Genomic DNA, 27,586 nt, shown 5'->3' with positions numbered 1-27,586 from the left:
GCAGTTGGATCCTTTTTTTTTCTGCACCCCTTTTATGTGTGTGTGGTTTGTTTTTATTTTTTAAAGACCCCTCCCCATCCAGTTTTGTCATTATTGCTGTTATTTGTCATTTGCTGGCACTGGGATCCCCTTGGACGCTCTTTTTCTATGCCTTCTGGATTGTGCTTCTTGGACTAGGACTGAGGCTTTATTTATTCTATTTATTTATTTATTGTTTCTCAGGACAGGGAGGGAATGTTGGAGGAGAAGAGCTGGAAAGGCGTCGGCGAAGCAGCTTTTGACAGGGGGTGCGTGGCTCCCCCCAGGACCGGCGACGGGGAGAGATGTTGCCGCCTCCCTCTCCTGCTGGGCTCTGGGCTGCCCGGCGTCTCCCTGCTTTCTCTGGTGCTGAGCCTCCTGCTGTACTTTCGGACCTCTGATCTGCAGTCCCGGGTGTCCCACTTGGAAGCAGACAGACCCACACAGCTCCCTGCCTGGCTCTCAGCAGACCAAATGGAGACAGCTATTTTGGGAAGAGTTGACCAACTGCTTGATGAGGTTGGTGTCCTTTCATTTTGTACGTATAGTTTACAGTACTATAGATTTTAGGCACATGCATGCTCACATAGTGGCATTATCTGGGTTTTTTCCTCCCTTAAAAACGTATTTCTGCACAAGTGATGCTGCTAGGTTGAATTTCCCGTGCCTTCAGGTCCCTCCCACCTCTCAAACCCGCCTGGCGTTTGCTTCCCTCTGCCCCAGCCCGCGCTGTGGCTGAGCCCCAGCACTTTGCAAAGGGGGAAACCTCATCCCTGGTACACACAGGGAGGGAAGAGCCTCCAGCTCTTTCCGTTTGGTGACTGGTGGTATTGCCTGCTGAAAGAGTAAGAGCTAGAGGTTAAACCTGTGAATTCAGTGTGGGTTTGAGCCCCAGGAGAGGGACAAGCAAGGCATGCCACGCCACAGCTCCATGGCTATGGGAGGAGGTAACTGCAAACGCACCAGTGTCGTGACAGGCTGGCTTCACCGCCGTGCCAGCCCTGACCCCTTCCACAGCTCCTGGCTCAGGAAAATGAGACACACTGGCACTGCTGGGATAGCTTCTGGTACTGCCAGAGCATCAGTGCAGAGCATATGGCTGTGTTATGCCCATTTGAGCCCTGTCCAAACTCCCCTGGAGCCAGCAGGCTCTTCCTCTGAGGATGGGGGAGAGCTGCTGCTGAAGAAGCCTGAGCTTCAGCAGGTCAATGAAGAGGGCCCCAAAGTACAGATTTTTTGTTGCTGACACCTTTTACTTTGCTGTGCTGATGCTGCTGGAGGCTGTCTGGGCTTCTCTGCCCTGGGTGGGATGGGTACCCTGCAGGATTCCTCGCCTCGCCAGGGCTTTGAAGCAGTTTTGGCATGTGTCAGGGAGCATATGGTGGCTCATGTCTCTGAACTCTCCAGGCAGGTCCACACTGACCTGTTCCCACAGCTCTGGGGGAGGCTCAGGGCTAAGATTCAGGGCTGGGGCCATTTCCACCCATCTCTCCTTTTCCCTGTCTAGTCTAGCCTTGGCATGAGACAGGCTGCAGAGATCCCTGGGGCTAGCCCAAAAACTGTGTCTGAAAAAATCTTGTGTGCTGCTATTGCCAAACGAGGCAAGGAACAGGATGATCAGAGTGGTGGCTATTGGGACCTGCCTCAGGGCAGTGTGGCCTGTCACCTGGGGGGACCTGAGGACCCCTACACGCTTTCTAGGAGCAGTGAAGGTCTGCCGTGAGGAGTTTAAACCTACAGCTCACAGGCTCGGCTACCGTTTACGGGTCTCATGGGAGCAGTCCCTGCATGGACTGGGGTTTGCAGCCAAAAGCTGTGAACCTCGAATTAGCAAACGCCGTAGGAGCTGAGGGATGTGCTTTTGAGTGGCCTCTTTGGATGAAAAATATGGGGGAGACAGGGTCCATGGGGCAATACCCCACAGAGAAAAGCTCTTTGGGGGGGCAGAAGTGTTGCAAGTGGCTGGACCTGTGCCCCACAGTTGCACCCTTGCGCAGGGACTCCTTCCCCATCACTGGGCAGGGGATAACGTGCAGTGTTCCCCTTATTGCTGCTGGCACGAGTCTCCTGGGAAGTCACAGTTTATCTCTACCAAGTGATTTGAGACGTGCCATAGGATGCCTCCTGGGAGCTGTGCCTGGGGCCGGATGGCCCCTTGTGTCCTGCTGGCTCTGCTGGCCGTGGCACCTTTCCGCCTTTTTATAGCCCGGCTTAGCAAGGAAATGGGGCTCTCATGATGCCCACGTGCCTGGCAGCACCCCCATTTTCTGAGCAGCCTGAGCCCCTGGGGGTGGCCCCAGCACACCACCTCCCCCCCCCCCCCCCCCCCCCCAGTCAGTGAGGGGAGCAGCCATGGGACAGGAATCACTGCTTGAGGGGCCAGCACTTGTTCCCAAGTACCACCAGGCTTACCAGCTCCCCACTGGGCTACAGCTTCAAAAATAGCTTGGAGAAAGGCACTGGAGCCTGTGGAGGAGCAGGGATGCTTGGCCTAAGTCTCCTGTCCCTTTGTACTGGGGAAGGTCTGCTGCCTATGGGGGGAAGAGGGCTGGGCCCCCTGAGGAGGAGACCCTCCCTGACTTCGCTGCGTGCTTCAGCTAAGCTCCTAAAACAGCTACTTCAGACCTCCACACCTCAGCCGGAGGCACTGGCGTGGGCCAAGCGGCTCAAAGTGCAGGGTTGAGAGTCTGCTGGTGGACAGATGGTGGGGTGGCATATGGGGCTTTTGCTTAGGAAAGAAAAACAAATCCCCCTGGTCCTCCTTTTCATTAGGTCTGAAGTGGGGCTAAGTTGGATGGGTGTCCCAGACTGGCTGGCGAGGGACAAGAAGGATGGAGAAAACCAGGAAAGATAAAGGGGAGCAGGGAAAGGATGGGAGAAGAAAAACAAGGAAAGCAAGAGACAATGCCGAGCAGGACTGGGGGCAGAGGGGCTGCAGCCAGGCTTGCCATGATGGACTCGAAAGCGGGATATTCATACCCCCTTGCTCAGACCCTCGCTGCCTCCCACTGCCACATCCTCCTGGAGCTTCCTGGTGTGTTGACCTTAATGGGTTTCACAGCTGCCAGCTCAGTGTTAGCCATCACAAAATAAAACAGCAAAGCTTTAAAGAAACCCCAACTTTGCAAAGAGCTGGTCTGAGCTGGGCAGGGAGGTGAGGGGAGCCATGGGCACAGGAGCACACTTCTAGCTCTGGTGGCTGTGAGGATCAGCTGGAGGGACGTGAAGAAGCAAAGTCTCTGAGGGTTGATAGAGGAGCTAGCTGAGGTTATGCTCAAAACCCGTACTGCTCTGTGCTCTGAGCTGGAATGTGTGGTGCCTTCCAGACTGTGCCACATTTGTGCCCAGGTATGCCCTGAAGGTCCCTAGGGGTCTGTGAGCAGCCATGGGGTCACTGTATGGATTGCACTGAAAAGTGCAAAATGCCAAAGTCCTGTTAGGTGTCTTCCAGACAAGCAAAAATAAAACAAACTGGCAGGGAGAGGAGCTGGGTTGGTTTGTTTTAAAACATTAATTTTAAGCCAGCTGGTGGGGATGTTTTCCCGATCTTGGAGCCCAGTTTTGGAGCACCCGCAGCTGGCTGTGGCAGTGTTTCCATTTCAGTTCAGGATGAGCAAGGAGAGGGCGGCAGATGCATTCCCAGAAGCAGCCCAACCAGTGCTGCTTCACTCGCTACTGTGTGAACCTCTGCCTGGTGTCAGCAAATACCAGAGGGGAATTTTCTACCAGACACAAATTGACTAAGTTTTTCCACAAAATCTTCTGTGCAGAATGGGCCAGAAGCAGGTAGTTCAGGGAGAACTTTAGCTCCATGTAGGAATTCCTCTGCATTTATGGGGCATCAGAAATTCATACAAAGAGCACAAATAAACTCACTACTGGCATTTTCAGGAATGGCAAAGCTTTGCAAAGAAGAAAACAAGGTCCTTTCCCATGCCGGCTAACATTTGGCACTATTTTGCTCACCAAAATCTCGGCAGGGTGGGGAGCAGGATGGATTCAGTGCTGCTGCTAGGAAAAACCCCCAGAAATATGTGTGCTTGTAGAGACAGAAGTGTGCGTGTGTGTAACACAATAGCAGTTACCCTGTAAAGCCTGGGGGAAGATCAGCTGCCCCTCTGCACTGTGATGAGTGCGCTCAGCCTCTCAGGGAATTGTGTTGAAGGTATTTGTTGTGCCTTTAGTGATGCTGAAGGGATTCAGGGGCTGTGCCACAGATGGGGAGGGAGCATTGATCCTCACTGCTGTCCCAATAGGCTCATTTCCCTGGGACTCTCTCCTTATGTGAGCAAAGGCGGGATACCTGCAAACTCCCTTTCCCTCCCAACTTAAAGCTTTTTTTTCCCTCCTTTTGCTTCAATGCCTCGAAGCACGCTGCTCAATTCTGCTTCCCAGGGCCAGCAAGATTGCTCTAAGCATCCCCTGCCTCGATCTTTAGCTTAGTGTTTTCCACTCCAAAATAATGAGATCTATTTTTTTTGTCCAATTCCTCTGGTAGCTAAGTCCTGTTTCCTTCCAGCTGCCTGCAATCCTTGAACCTAGATGGTGTTATCTCCAAGCTTTTTGCTCCATCTAGGAGGGCTCACTGCTTGCTTTTGCTCTATGCCACATTGTCCTGTGATTCCAGGAGCTGGGCCTTTAAGAAAAAACAGCTAAATTGGGGCTAAAACAATGAGAGTTAGCAAAACCACTGGCCCTTGAAATCCTCCTGATGGTTGTAATAGATTATCTATTTGAGACATGTTTCTTTTAGCTGTTGAAGATAGTGGTGGGAAATGATTTCACCTCCCCGAGTGACTGCAAACAACTGTGTCTGCTAAAGAGCTATTAATCTGCCCCTTTTGAAGAAGTGCCTTCTCTTTCACCTAATCTCAAGTGCCCCCACACAAAATAGACAGGCACTGGCAAGGTTTAGGAGGCCACAGCCATGGTCCTTTAATGTCAGAAGAGGTCTGTCTTTTACTGCTCTGACTGCTCCAGCCAGCCCTGTCCTGTCACACTAGTGGCGAGTTAACAAAACCCATGCGAAAAGCCCATGCTAGCTTTATTGCCCATTTCCAGCACATATGTCAGCCCAACCCTCCTGCCCTTGCCCTGTTGCAGACAGAGGGTTTTTCCCTTTCCTCCGCACTGAGCGATGTGTAATGGCTCCCTAAATACAGAGGTGCCCATTCCCCAGGTGGGAGCCAGTAAGCTGTGGCCCCAGTGCTGGCAAAGGCTTTTTCAGCCACTTTCATATGTGTAGGGGGAAGGTGCAGCCGTTACGTCACTGGAAAACATGACAGGCAAGAGCAAGCAGGCTATGCTGACAAACCGATCCTCTCTGTAAGAGGTGTTTTCAGCATTTCTGCAAGGGCAAGAGGTAACCAACTGCTGCTCTGATGTTTCATGCTCGAGGTGTCCCCCAGGAGAAAAAGCAAACCCCAGATCTCAGAAAGGAGATCACAAACACTAGATTCCCAGAGACCAAGTTCTTTTATTTTTGCTTACAGAAGTCAACCTTGCCCTAAAATTGAATGGTTTTCTGTTGCCTGGGAATGGAAGTTTTCTCTTGGAAAGGCCAGTTTTAGAGGAAAGCCCTTTCTTTTTGCTCTCCTGAGCAAAGCTGGCTTCTTGTGTTGGACCAGGCAGTATTTTGCACAGTGGTAATGAGGGAAGCAGAAAAGGCTGGGAATTCGTTTTGTTTCGCCATCTCAACCCAAAGTTGAACTGAGGTCTCCAGAAGCCAAGGATTTTTTCTGTTGCAGTCAATGTTTGTTTAATAGACTGTGCAGGAAACTGAACTCCAGGCACTCCTAAATTCCTGATAGGTTTTGCCTCCCACTGAAGAGGAGCAATCCCACGGCACCACTGCCCTTTGCACTCCCCAGGGATGTGCAGAGCTCCTGGGAGGCACTGCGATGGCCAGGGATGGGGAAAATGCCCAATGGCTGCAGGGTACCGGTGCTTGGGGCTGTGATCCCAGCCCTGCCCAGCAGCACCCGCACCTCCCTCCCGAGGGCCCCGACCTTGAGGAGGCTATTTCAGTTGTCCCAGGTGTTTCCACTACCCCGACCCAGCAGATAGTCATGGGGAAATGCTATTGCTCCTGTTCCTCTTCCCATCGTGCTCAAGTCCTGCTGGGTCATCACTTCCCCTGATAAATGCAGTTATGCTGCTTCTCAACTTGTGTGCTGGCAGAGTAACCCAGCCAAGGCTTCTTGCAGGAAACCTGAATTCTGCCTTCCCCCGCCCTCCAGCCATTCCCTCTTGGTCCCTGGGGTGCTTCTGCACTTGGTGGGGCAGGGATCTGTTGCATGTTTCCTTGCAAGTTTATGTCCTATAAAGAGACCCGCTGCAGTGTGTTGGACCCTTGCTGCTTAGGAAATGACTTTCTGCTCCTGCCTGTGTGAACCATCACCCCTTCCCTGTGCTAAGCCCGACTCCCAAACATGGGAATCCCACCCAAATGTGGCAGGCTCGTGTTCAGTCATTTTGGTTGGCCCCTGTGTAGATGGAAACGGGAACGCGTATGTCTACATACCAGTGTGAGTATCCAAATAAAGGCTCCGCTGTCCTATTTGTGCCCATGTTTGACCATTAGCACAAAGCGTTCGAAGCCAGGCAGCACTGCAGAGCAGAGCCATGCCATCTGGGGGTGGCAGCTAGATGGGAACGTGCCCAATTGCAAAGATTCACATATCTGTGCTTTTAAACTGAGACGGTAAACACAGATAAAATGCTGTACGGGAACTGGCAATTCTCCTCTCGTGAAACCCTCTCCTAGCCCTGATATCAAATCAACTTGCTATCAAAACATTTCAGTCTGCCATGCAAAAAAAAAAAAGCTCTGAAAATATTCAATTTCTAGTCAGTCACAACAACTCTTACTGATTTTGACTTGCAATAAGGAAGCCAGTCCTTTCAAAGTGAAAAATAGAAATGTTCCAGCCAGTTCTGCCTTTCCTCATCCCAGGCAGAAATATGTTGCTTTATTTTTTTTTCCTCTCTAAGAAATTTTCCCCAAACCGATGCCTTCTTCCAGGAAGGTGCTCACTTACTTGTGAAAATCAAGTCGTTTATATATGATCCTGGGCATGGGCTTCTGTTGAGCCTGGCATAAGGCTATCTCTTTTGAAATGTTGGCCCCGGTTGTGAAGTAGGTTGGACAAGAAGATGCAATCGGATGAACAGTTGGGTTTGAGGGTTAGAAGGGAAGAGGGAGTCACTCCTTAGCACAGGCACCCTGGCAGCTCAGTCTTCTCAAATCATTAACCAAGTGCAGTTCACAGGCATTAATGAATAACTTATTTGGATTGATTTGCATTTTCTTCACTAAATCACAGTTATTTTAATAAAGTCTATGAGGGGCGGTGTGGATGCTGTCCCTAAAGTGCATTTTGCTCAGGACTTGAGTCAATTTTAATGACATTTCTAGTGAGGGAAGATGCAATGGCCTCAAGTGGACATTATCGCCCCTTTAAGAGATACACAGATGGGGCCAGAGAGCAGGAGACTGACACTCCGGTGCCATTAGAAATCCAAACTCATTGGAAATTAACATTTTGACATGGAAGGTCTTGATAGGTTTTGTCTTGTTCTGCACTTGGAGAAAAATTAAGCTTCGCAGCCTGTGAAGTTTTCAGGAAATGCTGTTGCTGTTTTCAGGCCACCTTCAGCCACAATTTTTTAGTGGGACCCTTCTGTATATCAGGGTGTCTCCGTGAGCATAAGGAGTCTGCCGCAGAGGGGGAAGAGTACCTGCTTCAGATCTCCATTTTTCATCTGCTGAGCAGGTCTTCTGAGAAACACAGCTTTTTCATGAGGACACAGTCACCTCTTTATTCGCCACTGCTGGCTCTTGATTTTGTAATGCCTGTCAGAAGGACCACATTTGGAGGCCATTACGAAACTCCCTCAGCCTGCTTCCAATCAAACCCCACATTTCTAGTTAAAGACTATGAACTTTAATGCCTTTCTTCGTTCCCAAACAGTTCTGCTCTGTCTCTCCCATCTCTACTTGGGCAGCATCCCTCAGTCCCACTTTTCCAAGAATTTGAGGCTTTGGTTTCAACGGTACTAATGAATCCTTCTGCTCTTTTTTCTCCCTTGACAGAAATTAAAGTTCCACTTGCCAAGACATCGAGAAGTTCGAGACACGCACCAGCGATGCAACTGCCCGGCAGGTAGGCATCTGGGATGGCTAGCAATTTGGGAAGGGTCTTTTTTGTCTACTTCTTGTTGAAAGCTTTTTTAATGCCATGTGGTGTATGAATGCAAAGTTAAGCATACTTGTGTAACAGTGTGCTTGAGGTATAGGAAATCAATATGGAGATGTGTGTAATAAGTCGGGTATGTGTGTAAATACTAACTCCACATATGACAGGGACAGCAGGAAAAGCAATAGACATCCAGGTAGACATCTAGATAGTTGATAAAGAGAGAAAGATGCATCTAGAGGGCAAATGTTCCCATTAATTTTAAACATCAGTTTTGAAGTGGGCAGAATGGTGCTTGGGAGGTGCATCTTTCTTGGCTGATTTGAGAAAGTTTGAGACACATAGGCTAGACCCAACACCAAAGCTGGACAGCTAAATTTTGGTGAGCCAAAATGCCTCTGGGGTGAGAAGATTTGAATTCCTTGGTGTTATACAACTATCTGAGGCATCTTGCAGAATAATAGCCTTCTGTTAGAAGCGGCCATTTATCAGGGGGTTGAATGAAGTGGTCACTCAAGGTCCTGCTCACATAACGTACAGAAATATTATGGGATTGCCTAATTGCATTATGTTTTTAATCATGCTAATATCAAAAGGCTCTTTGAGACACATCTTCTGAAGTGGTTTCAATACAATAAGTGACAAATTGCTATGGAAAAAACATTTGTGAATGGTATTTCATTCCATTACTATGAATCATGCAGCCTTCCTCATTGTCTTTTGATGCATTTGACTGTGTAGAAAAAAAGAGAAGTGCCAGCTACCACTCACATCCAAAGGTGATGAAGTTTTGGGAGAGTTTGAATGTGTATATCCAAACTGACTAGCTGAAGCTCATCTTGAAAAGAAAGAGGCAGGGAAAGTTGTGTCTGGATGAGCATCTGAAAGCTGCATTTCCATTTTCTGTGGTTTCTCCCTTGGTTCTCTTCGGTGCCCAATGTGAAGTCTTTCAGAGTGTCTGGTAGTATGCATATCAAAGTATGGTCAATAGTGGGATAGTGGTGGATGAAGTGATGAAGGGCTCTGTCTTTGCTGTAGGTAATATTGTCTTGTAATCAGTGTATTTAGACCTGTGTACAGACATAGGAGGTACAGTCTCTTGTCAGACGAAAATGGATTTGTAAGGTAGCATCTTGTAAAAGCAAGACGTAAAGCTATACAGGTTTGGGATGGAAAAGAACTAAAATCCAGGATCCAGACTTGCAGAACATTGGAAAATGCCTGATTTGACTAGTCCAAATCAGGGCTGTTGGACTCTCTTTTCAGTCCCAGAAAGAAACAACACAAACTATTTTGGTTTAAATTTAAGACAGTACAAATGAAATGTCATCTTAGTATCTCTTCTCCAATGATCAGATCAAAACTGAGTTCAACTATTTTTAAATTTCAACCTTTTCCCTTCAATGGGAACACAAATCATAGCGCTATTCCATTTTCAAGTTCCTGCCTAGACTTGATATAGAAATGCCATAAAACCACAGGAATGAATATCCTCCTGGTGTTTCTGAGCCAGCTTGAAGAAGGAAACTTAGAACTTGAATGCAGAGCAGAGAAAAGAGATTCACTGATTTTGGAGGCCGTCTGAATGTGACCCCCTACATCATGTGTGTGATAGACGAGTCATCCAAGTATTTCAGTATCAAGATCATAATATTTGGTTATAGATACCCATATCCCTTGTGAAGCAACGGCAGCAGTCGGTGCTGGATTTCTCATAATGCTTAGGTTTCTACTCGTTCTGTTAAGCACATAGTATTTCTGAAGGACAGCTTTGATTCAGTAGAACAATAATAATAAGTGTCTCAGAAAGGCCCAGGCTTCCTTTTTACCTGTCAAACTTGCTTGTCTTCATCAAATATCCTATGGACACAGAAACTATTTGTAAAAATTTCCCCCACCCTGCCAGCTAATCCGTTGAGGGAAATGAAGCTATGGTCTAAAGCTGATGCTGTGGCAGGTGAAGTCTTGATTGGCTTTGGGCAGTGCAGAAGTGAAGGCACCTTCAGCCAGCTGTTGTCTCATCTCAGACCCTTTGCTCCGGGGTGTTTCCATTTGGTCTCCAGGCTGATGCATTGCAGGCCACCTGAAAGCACCGTCATGCCGTTTCAACATGGTCTCTCTTCCATCCCAAGACCTTGGGAATCCATTTCCCCAACGCATTTTTTCCCTTGTGTTCAAAATGCCCTAAGGACCAGACAATGTGACCCTTGTGGGAGACCAAGGTATTCAGAAGCACTGAGAAGCGTCAAGATGTTGCAAGACTTGGCGCATGCCCGTTGCTTCTCACTGGCCCACTCCACTGCCTATAAACACATCATGTTCCTCACCAAAAATAAATGTTTATCAGAAGTGACATTTAAGTTCATCCTTAACTGTGAGCCAGGTCCCTGCATGGCAAAGAAGGGGAAAAGGAAGAAAAGTTCATCTGCTGACCTGTTCAGTACGGATGTGGAGGTCCTGGACAGGGTCATCCATTGCCATAGAAGAGCTTCAGGACACAGGGAGTTGTGAACGTAAATGGTTTGGAAAAGCTGGGAATAGGGGAGCAAGAAGACTGTGAAGTGTGTGACTGTGCTGCGGCTATCTTAGCGTGCGTGATAAGGACCATAGGAATAACACGGTCAGGAAAACAGCGCAGCTGTATTTATAGCAAATGATAAGGAAATATAAGCTTCCTTCAGCTGGGAAGCTGCTACTTCAGATCACTTGGGCTGGGTGTGACTACCTGTAAGCAAGATGTTGCTCCTCGACATTGTGGTTTTTTGAGCTCAGAGGTCGCAACGCACTTCTCCGGTGGTGTCTCAGTGGGGAGGACACAGCCCCCAAGGTTAGCACAATCTTCCTGGGTAATTAATGACTCAGTTCTCTTTGTCTGATAGATAACCTCTGCGATTCCTTCTGTCCCCACTGTCTGTCAGACTGATCTGGGACAACTTCACACAGGTTGGGAAAGGGCCCTGAAGCCTCAATGGTAGCAGTGACTATTCCCAGCTATTCACCACCCCCAGACCCTGCGCCACGCCGGGGCCACATGTGGACAGGGAGCTCAGCACAGGTTTTGATCCATGGTTGTTGCGTGCTAGGATGAGACTTGGGGAGTTTTTCTGGGGCTGAGCCGATGCTGGTGGGACCCTGGGTCTGATTTCTAGGACAGAGCCTCCTCTCATGACTTTTGCTCAGATGAGGGAAATGTTTCTTTTCTGTATGGGATCTGGATGTGGCTGAGAGCTCGGGAGAGCTACCTGAGGCTGGATGATCCTCTCACAGCCAACTCACCTCCCTTGATTTCTGCCACGTAACAACAAAATGCTGCGAGGGAAAAGCATTGTGTTTCAGGCTGACAGGGTGAAAACTTAAGCTTTCCTGGTCTAATCCAGACCCAGTTGCAGATCCAGACCCTGTCTGCCTGGAGAGTCTCAAACAGCCAGGGATTACCACCACAACCCCCTCCCACAGTCTTCCTGGCGGAGGTGGGCGCTTGTGTATTTTATATACTGTGACTCTCTTTATTAGACCTTTCCCATCTTCCTCTCTTCAGCTCCTATTTTCACAGTCCCCATGTGGCTGTTTTTCACTCTGCTGGCTCTCTGCTCCAGTCTTCAATATCCCCTAAAAAAGAAAAAAAAGGCTGGCTCCATTCCCTCTGCCCCCACAATGCTTGTTTTGGTCCGGTTTCTCCTTGGGCAGGTTGGGAGCCCGCAGGGCTGGAGGCGGTCAGCCGTGCAAGCAGGGAAGCAGCTCGGAGAGATGCTGAATGGCTTTTCCATCCCTCACTGTGGCAGCACCTGGGGGCAGAGGAGGGAGCTGGGCTGCGGGAGGAGGCAGCTTTGGCCCTCTGGGCTCCCGGGGGCTGGGGGTCAGAGGGAGGTTGCACAACCCTGCCACAAACCAGTGTGCCTTCTGCTGTTACAGGGGCTTGGAGGCTGGCGTGGGACAGCTGCAAGGATTTTGGCATTGGCCAGGAACTGGGGTCCTCTTGGGAATGTCTTTGAGGCTTTGCAAGGGAATGCCCCCTGGGCATTTCTTCTCATACAAAACCTCACCCACATCCCCTGTCTGCCCCAGCCCGGGGCCCAGAGAAAGCTGCTTGGCCACTCTCTTCAGCTCCGATTGACCTTACAGAAATACCAGCAGGAGCTGCCACAACTCAAAAATGTTGCTGCTGTTTCTCTTCTTGTAGGGTGGCCCGTGAGAGCAAAGGTGCAGTGAGGGCCCCAGTTGCACCCTGGGGCTGTGTGCCACATGGTGTGCACACTTGGTCCAGGCATCCTGCTCGCCCTCTGGTCGCCACCTTGGGTACATCCCTCCCATGCTGGCTGGACCCCTCGGCACAGCAGCAGCTGCTGGAGGAGGCCAGCAAGAAATGGCGTGGGGCTGCAGCGGGGCTTTGGCTCCCACCCAGGATGTGTCACCCAGAGCCGGCAGGGCCAGCTGGCAGGAGGTGGCAGGATTTCCCACGTCCCGACCCCTGCCTGGCCCCGAAGCTGGAGGAAACGTCAGAAAGGGCAGGACCCAGGCTGGTGGACGACGGGGTGGTGGGGATGGCTGCAGCAGGGGCAGACCCCTGGGCAGCGCAGGCTGAGCCGGCCCCGCAGCACCCAGGCAGGATATTGCATCCAAGTGAATGCATCTGTTTCTCCCTTGGGATTCTTATCTAGTCCCTAAATGCCTCTGGGGAGGTGAGCCAAAAAGGGGGACAGTGCCTAAGTCCTGCCTGCTGCCCCCTGCACCCCAGCCAGGGTGCTCCGCCTCTTGCCAGGTTGTTTTCATGGCTTTTATGTTTTCTTGCTGTCATTTTTAACGTGATCCTTTTTCAGCTTGCTGGGGCTGCTCAGACAGATCTGAGGGCTCCTGTGAGATTAAAAAACTGAACACACTGGTGAGCCCAAGAGGTGGAGAAGGTGTTTGGGACCTCTGGCGTGGGACAAAGGTGTGGAAAGGTCACCTCGGCTATTTAAACGCCGGCAGCCGTGAGCCGTGTCGGTGGCCCTGGCTCAGAGCCATGAGGAATGTGAGGTGGGAGTGTGCAACGAAACAGCCATCCCCGTGGCCCTCCTGTCAGGAGATGCGTTGAACTAGTTGAAATGCTATGGTTTTGTGTTTGGCCCCTTTTCAGGATGATAAGTCATCATGGTTTTCTACGCTGACTATGCAAAAGCTGTTTTCCGCTTTAAAAGTGTCCAAACGCAGCTTTTTGACAATGTCTAACCAAAAAATTGGAAAAAAGGACATTTATCTCAAGCAGCCACTCTTTGCCAAAGGCTTTGAGCTTTCTGAATTGCCTTTTTCCCTTGAATGCATTGGCAAAGCCCTCGCAGCCGGGCTGGCTGGAGAGCTGAGCTCCGGAGGGAGCAGCGCCTGGGCTGCCGCGGATGGGCATCCAGCACCACCGCAGCCAGAGCGGCATGTTGCCGTGTCAGAAAATGTGATTCGGTAGCACGGCATCCTCACGGCATGGCACATCTGAAAGAAAAATTGCAGCATAATCGTTGCTTAAATACTTCTCTTTCTTTTTTCCCTCCTTTATAAGAAATCTCCATGGGAATTCTATTATTCCCTGAAATTTAAATATGTTCCCCCATCCACATTTTTTGGGCCCTCCAGAGTATATACACACTTCAGCCTCGGAGGTTGCTCATGCGCCCTGGCCTGCTGGCTGTATTTTGGGTTGGGGTTTGTTTGGTTTAGACATACTGTTGTTTCATTTGTTTTGAAGATGCAAACCACACAATGAATTCCACAGATTCTGTGAGCAGTTATGAATAGATGGGGATGAACAATTCAGGAAAAAAACAAACAAACAGTTTGTTTGGTAGCTTAACTCTCTTTCTCTGAACACGTAGGCAACTGTGCTCTTACACAACTGCCTGGAGCGGCTTGAGGAGTCACCGCTGCCTTGGCTTTTGTCACCTGGAGGTTGCCACATCCGTTGGTGAGGGATGGCAAGAGGGAGCCAGGATGCTTCTTATCCCTCTAAGCATCAACACATCCAGCTTAGTCTGCCTTTGGGATTTCAACTGACTTTATTAAGGAGTATTTAATTGATTTTAATGAACCTGCTGTTGTTGCCACAGTGCAGACTAGGAGGCCTTGCGTAAGTCATTGATAGAGCTGCGAGCGCTGCTCAGGCTGCAAAATTGCTGGTGGCGCTAGCACATGCTTATGGTGCTACCGTGCTGGTGAGAGTTAGGAAGGCAAAAACCTCTGCCTTTCCCTCTTTATCGAAAATATGGTTAGAAACAGTCAGTGCATTAAAAAGGGAAGGTGCTGAGGCACTATGATGGGCACAAGCGCTCTGCAAGAGGGTGGCCTGTTTATTTACACCCATCTGCTTGTTTGTATAATTCCTTCTGGCCATGTTCAGGCCTGTCTCCTGGATGCCCCAGGGTTCCTCTCTTTGTCCTTTTATGTGCTTTCTTATTTTAAACGTTTTTATTTTAAGCTTTTTTATTTTAAACTGGCTGGAAGATGGAAAGAAATTCCCCCAAACACACAGAATTTCTGTGGGTCTTTTTCTCTGGAGGCTGAGCTCCCCTTAAAGGTGCAAACAGGTAAACATTTGTGTCTAGGTGTGCGTAAGTCCTGGTGGTGGCACAGGTGTTAACTTTAATATTGCTTGTATATTATATCCCAAATGTTATATCCCAGACCTGATTAAGCCTTGGCTGTTTGGTATGGCCATCCTCCATCCAAAACCAGGGATAAACTAACCTCTTCCCCAGACAAGGGTATGAGAGAAAGACGTTGAGAATTAAATGCATGGGAAAGACAGATTTTGGAGGGAGGAAAGGATGCACAGCACTGCACAGGAGCAGGTATCCACCGTGGCGGGCTCCAGCCTGAAGCACAGATTGACGCAGGAGAAAAGCATTGTGGCTGTGCCGATTTATATCAAGTAACGGTCCCACCGAGACCTTTATCGTCCCTGCCAGGCCGCATCTGAATAACAGGTCCAGTGGTGAATGGCACCCTGCATGCAGACCGGGGCCCGACAGGTTGCCTGCGGGGCGCCCGGGATGCATGTTGAGGGCTGCAGCAGGGAGCTTCTGCATATTTGACGGGTTTGTGTACAGATGTTTTGTAGAAGTGTTTACACCATTGCGTGCCTGTGCTTACAATGTATATGGTACATATGGGCATAAATCAGCGCCTTGACAAAGCAAGGCAAAAACATCCCAGCTGGCTGGGGAAACCCGAAGAGCACATTGCGCTGCTACTGTATGGCGACGGCTTTGATTCAGTGTGAGCGCGCTACCGGGGTGGAGGATTTTTCCCAGGCCTGGGCTGTGTGCACATGGCCGGGCTGGTTTGCGTCAGCTGCTGACGCACGTCCGGGCCCCGCGACGTGGGTCTCGCGTGTGCTGCCCATCCTGGCAGCTTTGCGGCGGCCGGAGGAATGAGGGCGAGTCTCACCGTCCGCCAGGCTCGACGGCGAGGCATGGCGCCCAGTGGCGTCCAAGCCCCTTGCGCAAAGCGTGGATGCCCGCCAGCCGGCAAAGAGCACCAAAAATACGCGGGACGGGCCAAGGGAGATGTTGCAGGCGCCAATGGCTCGCTCCAAAGCTATTTGCAAGGGGACTTTGCTCCAGTGCTAATGTTAGCTGCCGCTGCGTGCTTGAGGGCAATGTGGAAGTAAAAAGCAGGCTGCTGGCATGGCCAGGGGCAGGGGTGGCTCTGTTTGGTGTCCCTGTGGCAGGGCAGAGAGTGAGGTTTTGCAGTGGGGCTGCAGAGGCCCAGGAGGAGCCCTCCTCTCTGGGGCGTCGGGTTTCCCTCCCAGCTCTTCTGGGTATCCGCTCCTGTGCCTTCGCCCAGGCCAGTGGGGACCAAGGGCCAGGCTGATCCACTGGTGCCCAAAGGGTGTCCCAGGGTGTGGATCAACAGGAAGAGAAGAGAAGCAGCTTTCCTTCCACCGGATCGCCTTTCAGCCCCCGTGCCAGGCTGGGGCCGCAGGTACTGCTGATGGTACAGGGGGAGAGGTTGCATCATGCGGGGTTGGGCAGGCTTCAGGAGGCAGAAACCTCATCTGCTAAACACATACCGCCCACCCCCCGCACCCCCCGCGCTGCCGGGGAACATTCAATCCTCTCTTTGATGGATGTCCAAGAAAATACTTCTTCCACATCCTAAACTTGTTAGCACCAGTTAATCATCTTAACCTTCTTCCCCTCTGAACACACACTCCGATGAGTTTCCCATCGCTGGCAGCCGTTAAAGACGCAGCGACGCTTTTCGTGCCGGCCTTTGCAGGCAAGCATACAGCCATTAATTATTAAACATCCCGGCTGTCCCCCAGGTGGGAGAGCAGAAACCCACGTCTTGTGCTGAAGCTGCTTCAAAGTGACTGTCCAGTGAGTCGCTTTGAGGGTGGATGCACTTGACACAGATCTCCCCTTCCAGGAGCTGTACCCACTCTCTGCCCCTCTGTGCACTGCCTGTTTGACATTCATAAGCATTGTGAAACATAAGCCCTGGAAAATATTTGCCTGCATTGGAGCGATGCTCCGACACATCCCAGATTAACATTACAAAATGCCAGCAGCATGACAATCGGACGGTTGGAGAGATGTGCTCACGTGTGGGGTCTGTGCTGCGCAGCCAGTGAGGGGAGGGCGCTGTGGCATGACGCCTGCTAACTGGGCATCTCCCCTTCATTTCATCTGGCTATTTCTCCACTTTCCTACTGGAAACCCCCTTGTTGTCCATTGCATGTCTTTGCTGTGTTTCCCTCAAAATAAGGTTGTGTTTCAGACAGGGGAAAGGCGGTGACTCCTTGATGCATCCATCCCCTCTGCAGTGCCCGTGGTTCTGGTGGGGCAGTGATGTGCCCTTTGATGCTATCTACCTCTTGCACATATGGGTTTGGGAGGCAGCCTGCTCGCTCAGCCTCTCTGGACCAATTCACCCCCTTACTCCTCAAACCAGGGCCGGGGTGATTCCTGTTCTGCTCGCCCATCGTGTTCCAACCTGGCTGCCGAGGCTTGGTGTCTGTTTCTTCCTCATGCAATGTCTTGGGCGAGCAGCATCGCAGCCGGACTGTGTAAGCAGGAGGTAATTAAATCAGCGTATTCCCCAGGGGGGAGGCTGATTAAGAGCACATTTTCCCCGTGCCGGGGGGCTGAGACACACACGGGCAGTATCAATCCATCTCTTGCCTCACTCCTCTCCCTTAGGATGTCTGTTTTTTTCTTTTTGCTTTTCTTTTTTTCCTTTCTTTCAAAGAGATGATGAAGATTATATCAGCCAAACTGGAATCTGAACTGACAGAGCTTTGTGCGAGGGACTTGTTTATTATGATTTGGTATTGCTCCGGGCAGCATGTGCGCTACACTGAGGACCACCCAGCGATCCCATGCACACTAGTCTCCCCTTGCCGTGCGGCTCAACCAGCAGCAGGTAGAGGACCACAGGGCCACAGGCCATGCTTTGCCTTTGGGAAGGGGTCTTCCTGAGGCAGAGCCTGTTACAGGGACATGGCACTGTGTTGACGTGGCCGGATCCCAGTGGCTGTTCTTTGCTTGTCCTTCTCCTCTATCATCAGCCGCTGTCATCCAAAGGAGGAGATTTGCTGGAGGCGACGGCAGCTGCTGGGAGTTGTGTGTTGGCTTCGTCCCTAACGGAGCTGAAGCACACAATAGGCTGGGATTTTTTTTGTTTGTTTTTTATTTGGTTTTTAAATATTAGCTCCTTATTATAGGGATTTTGGCAGCAAAGAGGGAGTAGTTATGTCTCCCAAAACGGCAGCCATTGCCTACATGTTAACTCCCCCTTAAACCCTACTATATACAAGTACAACACAGATGAAAGAGGGGTTGAAACCCCAAAAGCACCCCACAGAGCTTATGGGTCTGTGGCACAGCCCTGGCCACAGCGAGGGAGCCACATTTCAGCCCTCTGCTCACCAGGGAGTGATATATCCGGCCCTGACCTGCCTGAAACCCAGGGAGAAGCTGTGGTATAGCAAGGCTATTTGGCATCCCCTGTGCAATGTGATTTAACGCGGGCTTAGAAACAGAAGGAAAAGAGAGGGGGAAAGAAGTGTGGTTTTTTGAAAGATGCAGCCTCACATTTCTTAGTTTACCCGATTCAGGTGATCTCTTGCTTACGGATGACCTGTGTGCTTATAGCAAATGTTTTTTTTCTGGGGTAACAAGAGCAGATGGGGGTTATCGTGTGTGATTGCAAATATTTCTCTCCCTGAATTTCAAAGCCATCCTGGATAGATCCCTATGCTCCGCTATTGCATTAATCTGACTCTTAATGGGCAGGGGTCCTGGAGTTTCTTGGGACAGTGATGGGAAGTGGCTCTCAGGTCCTTTAGGAAGGGAAGGTACAAACATACGACTCTTGGATTGAGGGCTGGTGCGGGGCATGCACTGTCCCCGGCCCCGCGTGGTTTGGCATGCATTCAGCCATTGCTGCCTCCTCCATATGGGTTTTTCCACGTGCTTTTCCCATGCAGCAAACTGCTGCAGACCTCGGCCCTCATTCCTCCTCTTTGCTCTTTTTTTCCTAGAACAGTGAGGGCTTGCTGTTCTGGTAGGACTTGGGGCTCTTTAGCAGTGGCTGAGCAGCCCCAACAATTTTTTGCCAGGTGTGCATCCCTGCAGTGCGTGTTCACCACCCACCCCATGTACTTTGGAGAAGTTTGTCTCTAAATATAATGCCCTTTTCCCCTCTTGCCCTCAGGGCCTTTCCTTTTGGCTTGGAGAAAGTGTTTCAGAGTAACTAGTTTCTAAACTTGGTTGGTTTTCCTCCAAGTTATTTTTTCTCTGCTCTGGGGGAAAGGGAAAATATCTCTTTTCCATCTTCATTGTGCTCTCTTTTCTTCTTGAGATTATCATGGGATCTCTCACTACCTTAAAAAATAATGACCTGTATGCCTAAGTAAGAAAAATCCTTCAGTCTCAAACAAGACGGGGGTCCTGACAGAGTTTAGCAAACTTAATCATTGAGTCAAATTTGCCACAGTGAGAAGATGAGAGAATGCAGATGCTTTCCAGACAACGCTCAACAGGGAGGCAACAGTTGGTTGGGGCTATTTTTTGCCTTTCCAGTCCGATAGCTCTCTCTATAGTGTGTGCTGTGCAAAGCGTCTGGTTTGGGCACTGGAGACGACAGGGAAGGGATCTGCACACTCAGTTCATTCTAGGTGAGGAAAGCCATGAATCCTTTTATCCCTGTTAGCCAACGCGGGTTGTCTCCATATGTGCGCGCTGCCCCAGCCTGGCTCCTACCCGGCAGAGCCCTGCGTGGGGGTAGCCAAGCTAAGCAAACTTCTCAGAGTTCGAGACGCACTAAGAAAGCACGAGCTAGATTTGGATGAATGAATGAATACTCTCCTCTTCCTGTGCAATAAAACATGCTGAGCAAACCCGCTTGGGCTCAGAAACCCCATCGCATTTTTCCTTTTGAAAGGACTAGCATCAGCCCCACTCTCCCCGACATGCTCTGTTTGGAAACCTAAGGCAGTGTATCAGGAAAAAGCCTGAAGGAAGAATTTATGGTGTCTCTAATTAGTCAGTTTGTTCCATCCTTGAAGAAGAGGATAACGAGCGACAGGGATGCACTGCTGGCCTCTGGAGGAAGAGCGCTGTGGCTAGGCTTATGTCCAACTGCTGATAGGGTAATTAGTGGTAACTGGGAGCTATCAATCACCTCGGGTGGAAAAATGTCTCGGTTAAAGGAAAGACCCTCCCAAACATTTTCATAACTCAAAAGGGTGTGAGACAGGGTCTGGAAGACAGTACTGGCAGTCCATGAGGTATTTGAGGAAGGAGTCTATTAAAAGATAAATTGAACACAATGGTCTTTTGTTCCTCCCCGGGTAGGTGACAGAATTTGCTGTTATAAAAGTTGCGAAGTATTTTGGAAGGAGGAAGGAAGAAGAAAAGAGTTAGCAGATGGAAAAGAGGGAAGAATAACAAGAATTAGAGAAAAAAAAGTAACAGTGCACCAGATATTAAAATCAGCTGCTAATTGCAAAAATGATATAGGAAGAAAATGAACCTATGCAATTCAACAAGTGAGTAAAAGGTATCATTTGCATTTTAAGTGCATGATCAGATAATTTATTTCAATAATTATTAGCTATAGTAAGTTCCAACTTTCTACTTTTCCCGGACAACCATATTATGAGAGAGATTGTAATTTTCATCAGGAAGTAGAAGTGCTGTGGATTTTGTTTTTTGCTTTACCCAGCCATGATTTACTTTGGCCCGTTTTTCCCTGTGGTTCCTTCCTAATTCTGCAGCTCTCTGAGGAATAGGATTGTGCAGGGCCTGACTGAGTGCTGAAGAAGCGGTCAGCTCCTCAATGGAGGAATGTCAGACTTCTCCTGAATAACCAGCTGCAGTTTTCAAACCAGTTTGGATCTCCAGAGCTTTCAGACGTCACCTTCCGTATTCCTGGCATGGAATAGAATGTGTTAGAGGATGTGGGGTGAGGTCTGCAGAGAGACTATCAAACATCTACTCTGCTAAGAGTAGGGTTTTATTGGAGTGGTAGCTTGTTGCATTGGCATGTGTGTCTTCAGACTAAGAGTTGCAAGATGCTTGTGGAAATGTCCGGGTGTTTAAGGTGGACTTCAAAAACACAGAATGAGCTGGAGAATTAGTGGGGTAGTGCCCCTGGAGAGCAAGAGCTGGGGAAGAAGTTGAGGAGACTTGGCAGTCTGGCAGGGAAACTCTTTGAAAGGCAGGAGTTGAAATTGTCCCAGTGCAAAGGAGTTATAGGAAGGGATCAACTACAGAAAATCATAAACTCCTCAGTGAGCTGAAATTCAAGACAGAAGAAAAGTAAAGCTGGAAGGATTTAAAATGAATGGGTATGCAAGATGAAAAATCTGAAAGCGTAGGGTGACGTGGGACTATCAAGGACACCAAGAAAATGCTGAAGAAGTTTGTTGTGAGTGAGAAGGAGACCTTCCTCCTCACTGGAGCATGAAAGCCGGTCACACCAGACAGTGAGGACACCAGCTTCTTAGGGAAATGCTGCAAGAAATCTCGGAGCCTTTGAAGGCTCATGGAGGACAAGTGACATTTCAGAAGATAAGGGCAAGGCAGAGGTGGTGACAGGGAGGAACTCGATCTCCCTCTGTGATTAAGACCCTGTGGATAAGGTAAATAGTCACTATGTCTTCTGCCTTCACCAAGTTGTCTGCCGTTGACTCATGCAGCAAGCCGGAGAGCAGGTTGGTATTTGAGAACTACGCTTCAAGAGGCAAACAGGCTGCTGAGGGGGAGCAACGAGAACGACCAGAGGTCCAGAAAACACAGCCTCTGTGAAGAGACTGGAAGAATTAGCTTTTGTTTAGTCTAAAGACAAGAGAAGACTGTCGGGAACATGACAGAAGACTTGAAACATGAAAAGGTAACTGCAAGAAGGAGAGAAATAAAAAAAGCTGTTCTTTGAGTTTGCTGTGCATCAGAGGTCATTAAACAACAACACTGGAAATGTTGGGTAGTCTCTAAGAAAGATAATAAATATGGCCTTATGAGTCAGGGCATGGGTATCGCCTCGACTGGATCACTAGGGAAGAGTGCGGTATCTCCATCCCCAGAGGACAGCAACAAGTTAGAGAAATATTTACCCAAATAGGCTAGGTAGAGACTTTTTTTCCTTTGTTTGCTTTGAAGATGTTCCCTCTTCGATTTCGTGTCCCTCTCATTCCCCAGGAATCCTTTAATCTCTGTTTGGTTTGCTCAGGGGAGGCAGAAGGGGAAGAGAAAGGGGATAGTCAAGAGCAGCGGTTTTCGCCTGGTGGTTTGTATGAGCCCAGGGGCACACTGGCTCTTTGGCAGGAGGTGGTGGAGCAGAGTGAGCCTGTCACAGTCCAGTTTCAATTTACCATCCAGGGGTCCGCACCGCTACTGGAAAACCCCAAGGGGGCCTCCAGATCTGAAGCGTGAAAACCCACCGGGTGAGCTGACCCTGGGGGCCCTTCCCAGCCCTGTTTTCTCTGCTTTCTGTGGTGCTAAGTGCTTCAGCATGGCAGGGACAAATGTGATTGTTTGCTGCTTGGAAAGAGCTTGCTGATCCATGGATGCCTGCCCAAAATGAGCATTGTTCTGCCCTGTGTTGGCCATCCCACTGCCTCTCCCCCGGTGGTGCCGGAGGTGCTGTGTTCGTCCTGGGTACAGCCAGCACCGTGTGAGCCATCTGCTCTTGGCCCTTTCCTGCCCTTTGTTTTCACAAGGGGCTCTCCCAAATGTTTGTCAGAATATTTCTGTTCGTCTGTTGTTGAACCCTTGTCTTTGAGCACTTTAATCTGCCTAATGGGCTCACTGCGGTTATGCCAATGGCCCAGATTTTCCTCATCAGATTCTTCTGGCTCTGGAGGCCAACTGGCTCCTGCCATCCTTATAGATGTTTCTTGAAACAAACTGGAGATGCAGTTAGAGTCTGTGGCTTAACTCCACTATCAGACCGTCTCTTTTATTTTTGAGACTGCTGCTTAATTGTGTTAATTTTTCGGTGAAGCTCCACCTCATTTTTCACTTTGGGCATGGCTTCTCACGGACTTCTCTTGGTGCTGTGCTTGAGGCCTTCTCCTTGGCAGGGGCTGGTGGTGGTGGTGGTGCACCAGGATGCTCAGAGTGCCTGAGCAGTGACTTTTATCCTCCACAGCTGCTGATATTAACTGCCGAGTCTTGGTGATGTCATGGGTTTGATTTCAGAGGCAAGCTTGAGTGACTGGCATAACGTGGTGCCTCAGTTTAGCGTTGGTCACATTTTTTGGCAGTGAAATCCTGATAGCCTTTTCGCTGTCCAACATTTCTGCAATCCTTTGAAGAACATCTTGCTGCTCTGCAAGGGTGTAGCCGAGAGGGGGATGTTTTGAGGATGGAGGGGCCTGGCCTTTGCAAGGGGCTTGTGCTCTCTGGAGGGAGTTCTACACTCAGATTGTCTGCTATTGCTGACACCTGAAACAAAATTTCTGGAGAGTGTGCTTTGGGTAATCACTGTTGTTTAAAGTTTTTCTTATTATTTTGAAAATTTCTGTTGTCTTTAATTTCCCCTACAACTAATAACACTGAATTATGGCAAGGCACATGGCATTTTTGCCTTTTCGTTTGCAGCTCTCTGAGTTAATGCTCCCTCCACCTCCCCTCGTATCATTTGTCCCCTGATGGAGGTAGGGAAGATGTCTCTAGAAGACTATGAGTACCCTGGATCTGTTGCGTGAAAACTGCAGCACGGCCAGACTTTAAAAAAGGCCAAACCCACCATCTGGGTTCCACGCACCCAACTGGGGTCTGCCTGCTCTGAAACGAGGTCATGCTGCGCTGAACGCCCGTGGGGCCGCAAACAAGGGGATCCCTGCTACCCTGGGTAAGGTCGTGCTCGGGCTGCTGACATTTTAATCAGCATTTCATAACTAATTGCCTGGCCTCAGCTACCTTGTTATCAATTAACATAGTCCTGAATGTCAGGAAGTAACTGTATCTCTCTAACTCGCTAAGGCTGCCTTCTGTGTCTGTGAAATGGCTGGATTTCCTCACAGGGATGGATTACATGTTTACATCTCCCCTTCTGCCGGAGTGTGTAATGAGGATGACCCAAGCAAGCAACAATAACGTTTTTATGTTCCCTCTCCATCCTCCTCGTCTTGTGCATGCTATAGAGCAGAAAAAAAATCCTTCGTATGTGAGCTTTTGGAGCAGGCTGGAAGACACCCACATTGCAGACACTGGACTGTTTGAATCCAAGCAGTTAGAGAAAAAAAAGTTAAGCAACAGCATTTGAGAGCCTTTTAAGAATGGACACTTTTCCAGATGTCAGGAAGTACCCTTAAATGGATGGGATCATTTCAACGATCCTATCAGTCCAGCGAGCATTGCTGTCTCCGAAGCTGGAGGATATCTCTGCCATCAGCAGAATGTCTCACTCCACACTGACCTGCTCTAATACTGTCCAGCTTTTAAGATCTGATATTCTGGGACATGGGACTTCCCAGATTAGGATAAATATGACCCACTTACAAAACTAAGCATCCCCTCTTTTGAGTCTGAAGAGGCTACAGCGTGGAGGGTGGCTTTTTATTTCTTTGTGTGGGTGAGGGAAAAGGAGTCATTGCAGTTCTGTTTTAGATAGTCACTGGTTGAACAGGCCATGGGGAAGGAGAAGTGAGCAGAGGGCTCTGTGGCATCACCCTGCTGTTCATCACAGGTGTGCCCCCTCTATATGTGCAGTAGGGTGGACTCATCCTGTCTGCAGACCGTGGCTGCTCAGTTGCTTACTTGGGCTACAGGAAAGGCAGAGCTTCTTTAAGGAAAGCTTCTATCTGCATAAAAGCCAGAGCAGCTGAGAAGGGACAGTGCAGATGGTGCTAATTTCCAGAGGCCATATGTTTGGAGGGACCTCGGGTACCCCCACAAGAATTCTTTGTTTTCTCAATGTTCATTTTCAAAGGTGCTCTGGAGGTCTCCTCGTTGCAGGAGGCCGCTGCTTCCTCCCACTCGTTCACTCTTGACACATTTGCTCTGTCCCCTCCTCCGTCCCCTGCTGCTCGACAAGCCCTGCAGCTGGACAAACAGTGATCGCAGTCACTTACAGCCCTCCAGTTCTTTTCAGTGAGGCACTGGGACAGAGAGATGCTTCCTGAACTGTGGGCGGATGGTCGTGCTGCAGCCTGCACACCAGCATCGCTCTGGTCCTGGCAAGATCAGGTTCAAAACATTCAGGATCTGGAGGTGCTAATACAAATGTGGGCTCCCTGTTCTGCTCAAGGCTGAGGAATTTGGTGATCTGGGAGCTCTGGGTCTGTCTGCTGGCTGGGCTTAGCTATGAAATGGGCTCAGAAATGTTCACAGTAGCTTTGATCCCTGCTCTGTTGACTTGTTGTCCCTTCTCTGCTCGCTGTCTATTGAAAGGGGATCTAGCTCATCTCCTAAGCAGCACCACCTCCATCTCATCCCAAAAGAGCCTGCCGTAAACATGGGAGAGGAGGAGCCCCCATGGGTGTGATTGGCACTTGTGGCTGTTGAGTTGTTGGCTCTTGGTTGCTTGTGGAGCTCTTTGGTGTTTGCCACCATCGAGACCTGGCCCACCTGGTGGCAATCAGGCCTCTTTCTACAGAGCTGCTCCAATCTGCCTGGGACTGCAGGAGCTGGGGAGCATGGGGGACAACACACAGTGGTGTTGTGGTGACTCTGGCAGTTCATGTTGCTTTCATGAAGGGTTCTGTGCAGCCTGGTCGACTTGTAGGGTTACTCTCTTGGCTTACAGGGTTGCCAGCATCCCTGACCAGGCCAGGGCAGCTCTGACAGACCCCTGGCCAGGGGCAAGCCTGGTGCACTGCATGCAGCACGACCAGTATTGCCCGGGAGAGGCTGGCTCAGCCCGGCCACCGGTGGTTAGAGCACTTGAGAGCAGAAGCGCGAGGATCCCCTCCCTCCTTTGCCCACTCTTTCCTCTAATGTGCGTTAAATTACTTCTTGTTATATTAAAGACTGAGCCTCTTTAGAAGCTCTGCTCAGCCTTCTCGTTAATCACCGTGACAGAACATGACAAATCCACTTTGCTGAAGCATTATTTCACTTTGTAAAATCCCTGGTGCTTTGCAACAGCTTATCCAGCAGCACCTCCTCCCTCCCCACTGTCCTTGGGACGTCTTCCCTCCTCCTCCTCCATCCCCTGCAAGACGATGTTGCTTTTAGAAGTGACTATATCTGAGGGCTTTGCTTTCTCCTGGGTCACACAAACGGTCCTGGCATTTGAAGCCCAGTCCCTGGATGGTCTCTACCGACTGACTTATTGCAGCCAAAACTGTGTCCCTGCAGCTCACTGATGTGTGTTTACACAAGACCGTCCAGCCCCCCCTTCACATAACCATTAATTTTATAGAGGGCATATAACAAAGATGGGCCTCCAATATGCCTCCTGCCTTTGATCTGTGCGGGGTGTGTGGCCTGATGGGCCCAGAACTGCCGGCATCGTTGATTTACTCTGCTCTGAGGATGTAGCTTCTGGAGCAAACAAAAGCTTATGTTTTCTCTCAGTAGTATTGCAATACCATTACTGGCTGTGCTGCTGCCTGGTCGCGTTTGGTCTGGAAGGGCAGGGATGGCTCAGGGTTTGCTTGCCTTTAAATTTTTCTTTCAATGTTAGCTAAAAGATTTGGTTCATGCAATCCATGAGTGCCCCAAGCCCACGCAGACGGGTAGGCAGGTTATTAAGGGTCTGTAGTGTTGCTAATGGAAATAAAGTTCATGTATTGGCAAGCTATAAACATTGACCTTGTGACAGGGCGCTCACTCTGAAACAAAATCTCTCCAAAACAGTTCTCTCACAGAAATTTATTGTCGTCCAAGCCATACTCAGAATTTTTTGTTTTTTTTTCTCTCCCGGTCTGGCATAAATTAGGATTCCTGGATCTGAGTCTGACCTTGCCCTCGAAAATGAACTCTCTGATCAGAAACCCTTTTGTTGTTTAGAGTTGGCATACCAGGTAGGATAGCGACCTCAGCACGAATACCGGTGACAGGTAGTTGCCAGACCAACAAAATCCAGGTCCCCCCTGAGCTCCTGTCCTAAATTTGGGTGGAGTTGTTTTGAGTTGTTGAGCCTTCTGGCTGTGAATGTTGACCGTAGCTCTGTTGGTCACCAGGAAGGTGCTAGACTTTATTATTTTTTTTATTTTAACCAAAAGGTACGCTTTAGAGGGAACGTTTTTTGATTAACCATGATGAAAGCTGAGCAAAAATCTAAGAGTGGCATTTAACAGTGCAATTTTAGGTCACCAAAGCTTGATAGTCAAACCACTTGCTGTAGTCCCCGGTATGAAGGAGTCACGCTAAGTGAGAGATTTCCAATGCGGAAAACGTTTCTTCATCCAAAGTCTCCAGTTTCTTTTATGGACTTTCAGCCAGGGGCATTTTCAGGATGACGACGTATTCTGCAGGTGCTCACCGTGACATCCGCCTCCCGTGCAAAGAAGAGGTTGCTGCCTGTTATCTATCAGCTCGCCTGTTATACTGCTTAGTCTTACTTCTTGGCACTTTACGTAAAGAAAAAAAAAAACAGAGTGTCTATAAAGTATGGAAAATGTAGAAATCCCTGACAGTTGTATGGTGTATCTCGCTTCTCCCACAGAGAGGAAACCACAAAATAGTGAGTCCAGGGGTTTCTTTCCACACACACAATATCTGTCAGGATTTTGAGGAATTTTCTGGGAACTGATGAAAGAAATGTGTTGTTTAAGCCCTGATATATACTGTACAATGGATCTGTACAAGGAAGATGCAGTGCTGAATACTGGCAGCTTCCAAAAGGCTTTCCAAAATAAAAGAAAGCCAAAGGATTTGAGGCAATTTCTTCCAAGAGGGCAGATTGGCTCCTATGGGAACAGAAGCAGAAGCAAAAGGGAAAGT

The 27,586-nt window shown here is 49.3% G+C and overlaps 1 protein-coding gene across 1 annotated transcript in view; it reads left to right on the top strand.

Moving 5' to 3' along the window:
* The first annotated feature begins 234 nt into the window (after positions 1-234).
* COL13A1 (collagen type XIII alpha 1 chain) overlaps positions 235-27,586 on the top strand; it is a 95,783-nt gene continuing 68,431 nt past the window's right edge. Inside the window, exons 1-2 of the mRNA XM_059821081.1 lie at positions 235-537; positions 8,114-8,183. Of these exons, the coding sequence (XP_059677064.1) occupies positions 235-537; positions 8,114-8,183 (373 nt within the window). The remainder of the gene's footprint in view (positions 538-8,113; positions 8,184-27,586) is intronic.

The sequence above is a fragment of the Gavia stellata genome, chromosome 9, assembly GCF_030936135.1.
Source record: "Gavia stellata isolate bGavSte3 chromosome 9, bGavSte3.hap2, whole genome shotgun sequence".
NCBI classification, from domain to species: Eukaryota; Metazoa; Chordata; class Aves; order Gaviiformes; family Gaviidae; genus Gavia; species Gavia stellata.
This window is presented reverse-complemented; position numbering and strand designations above follow the sequence as displayed.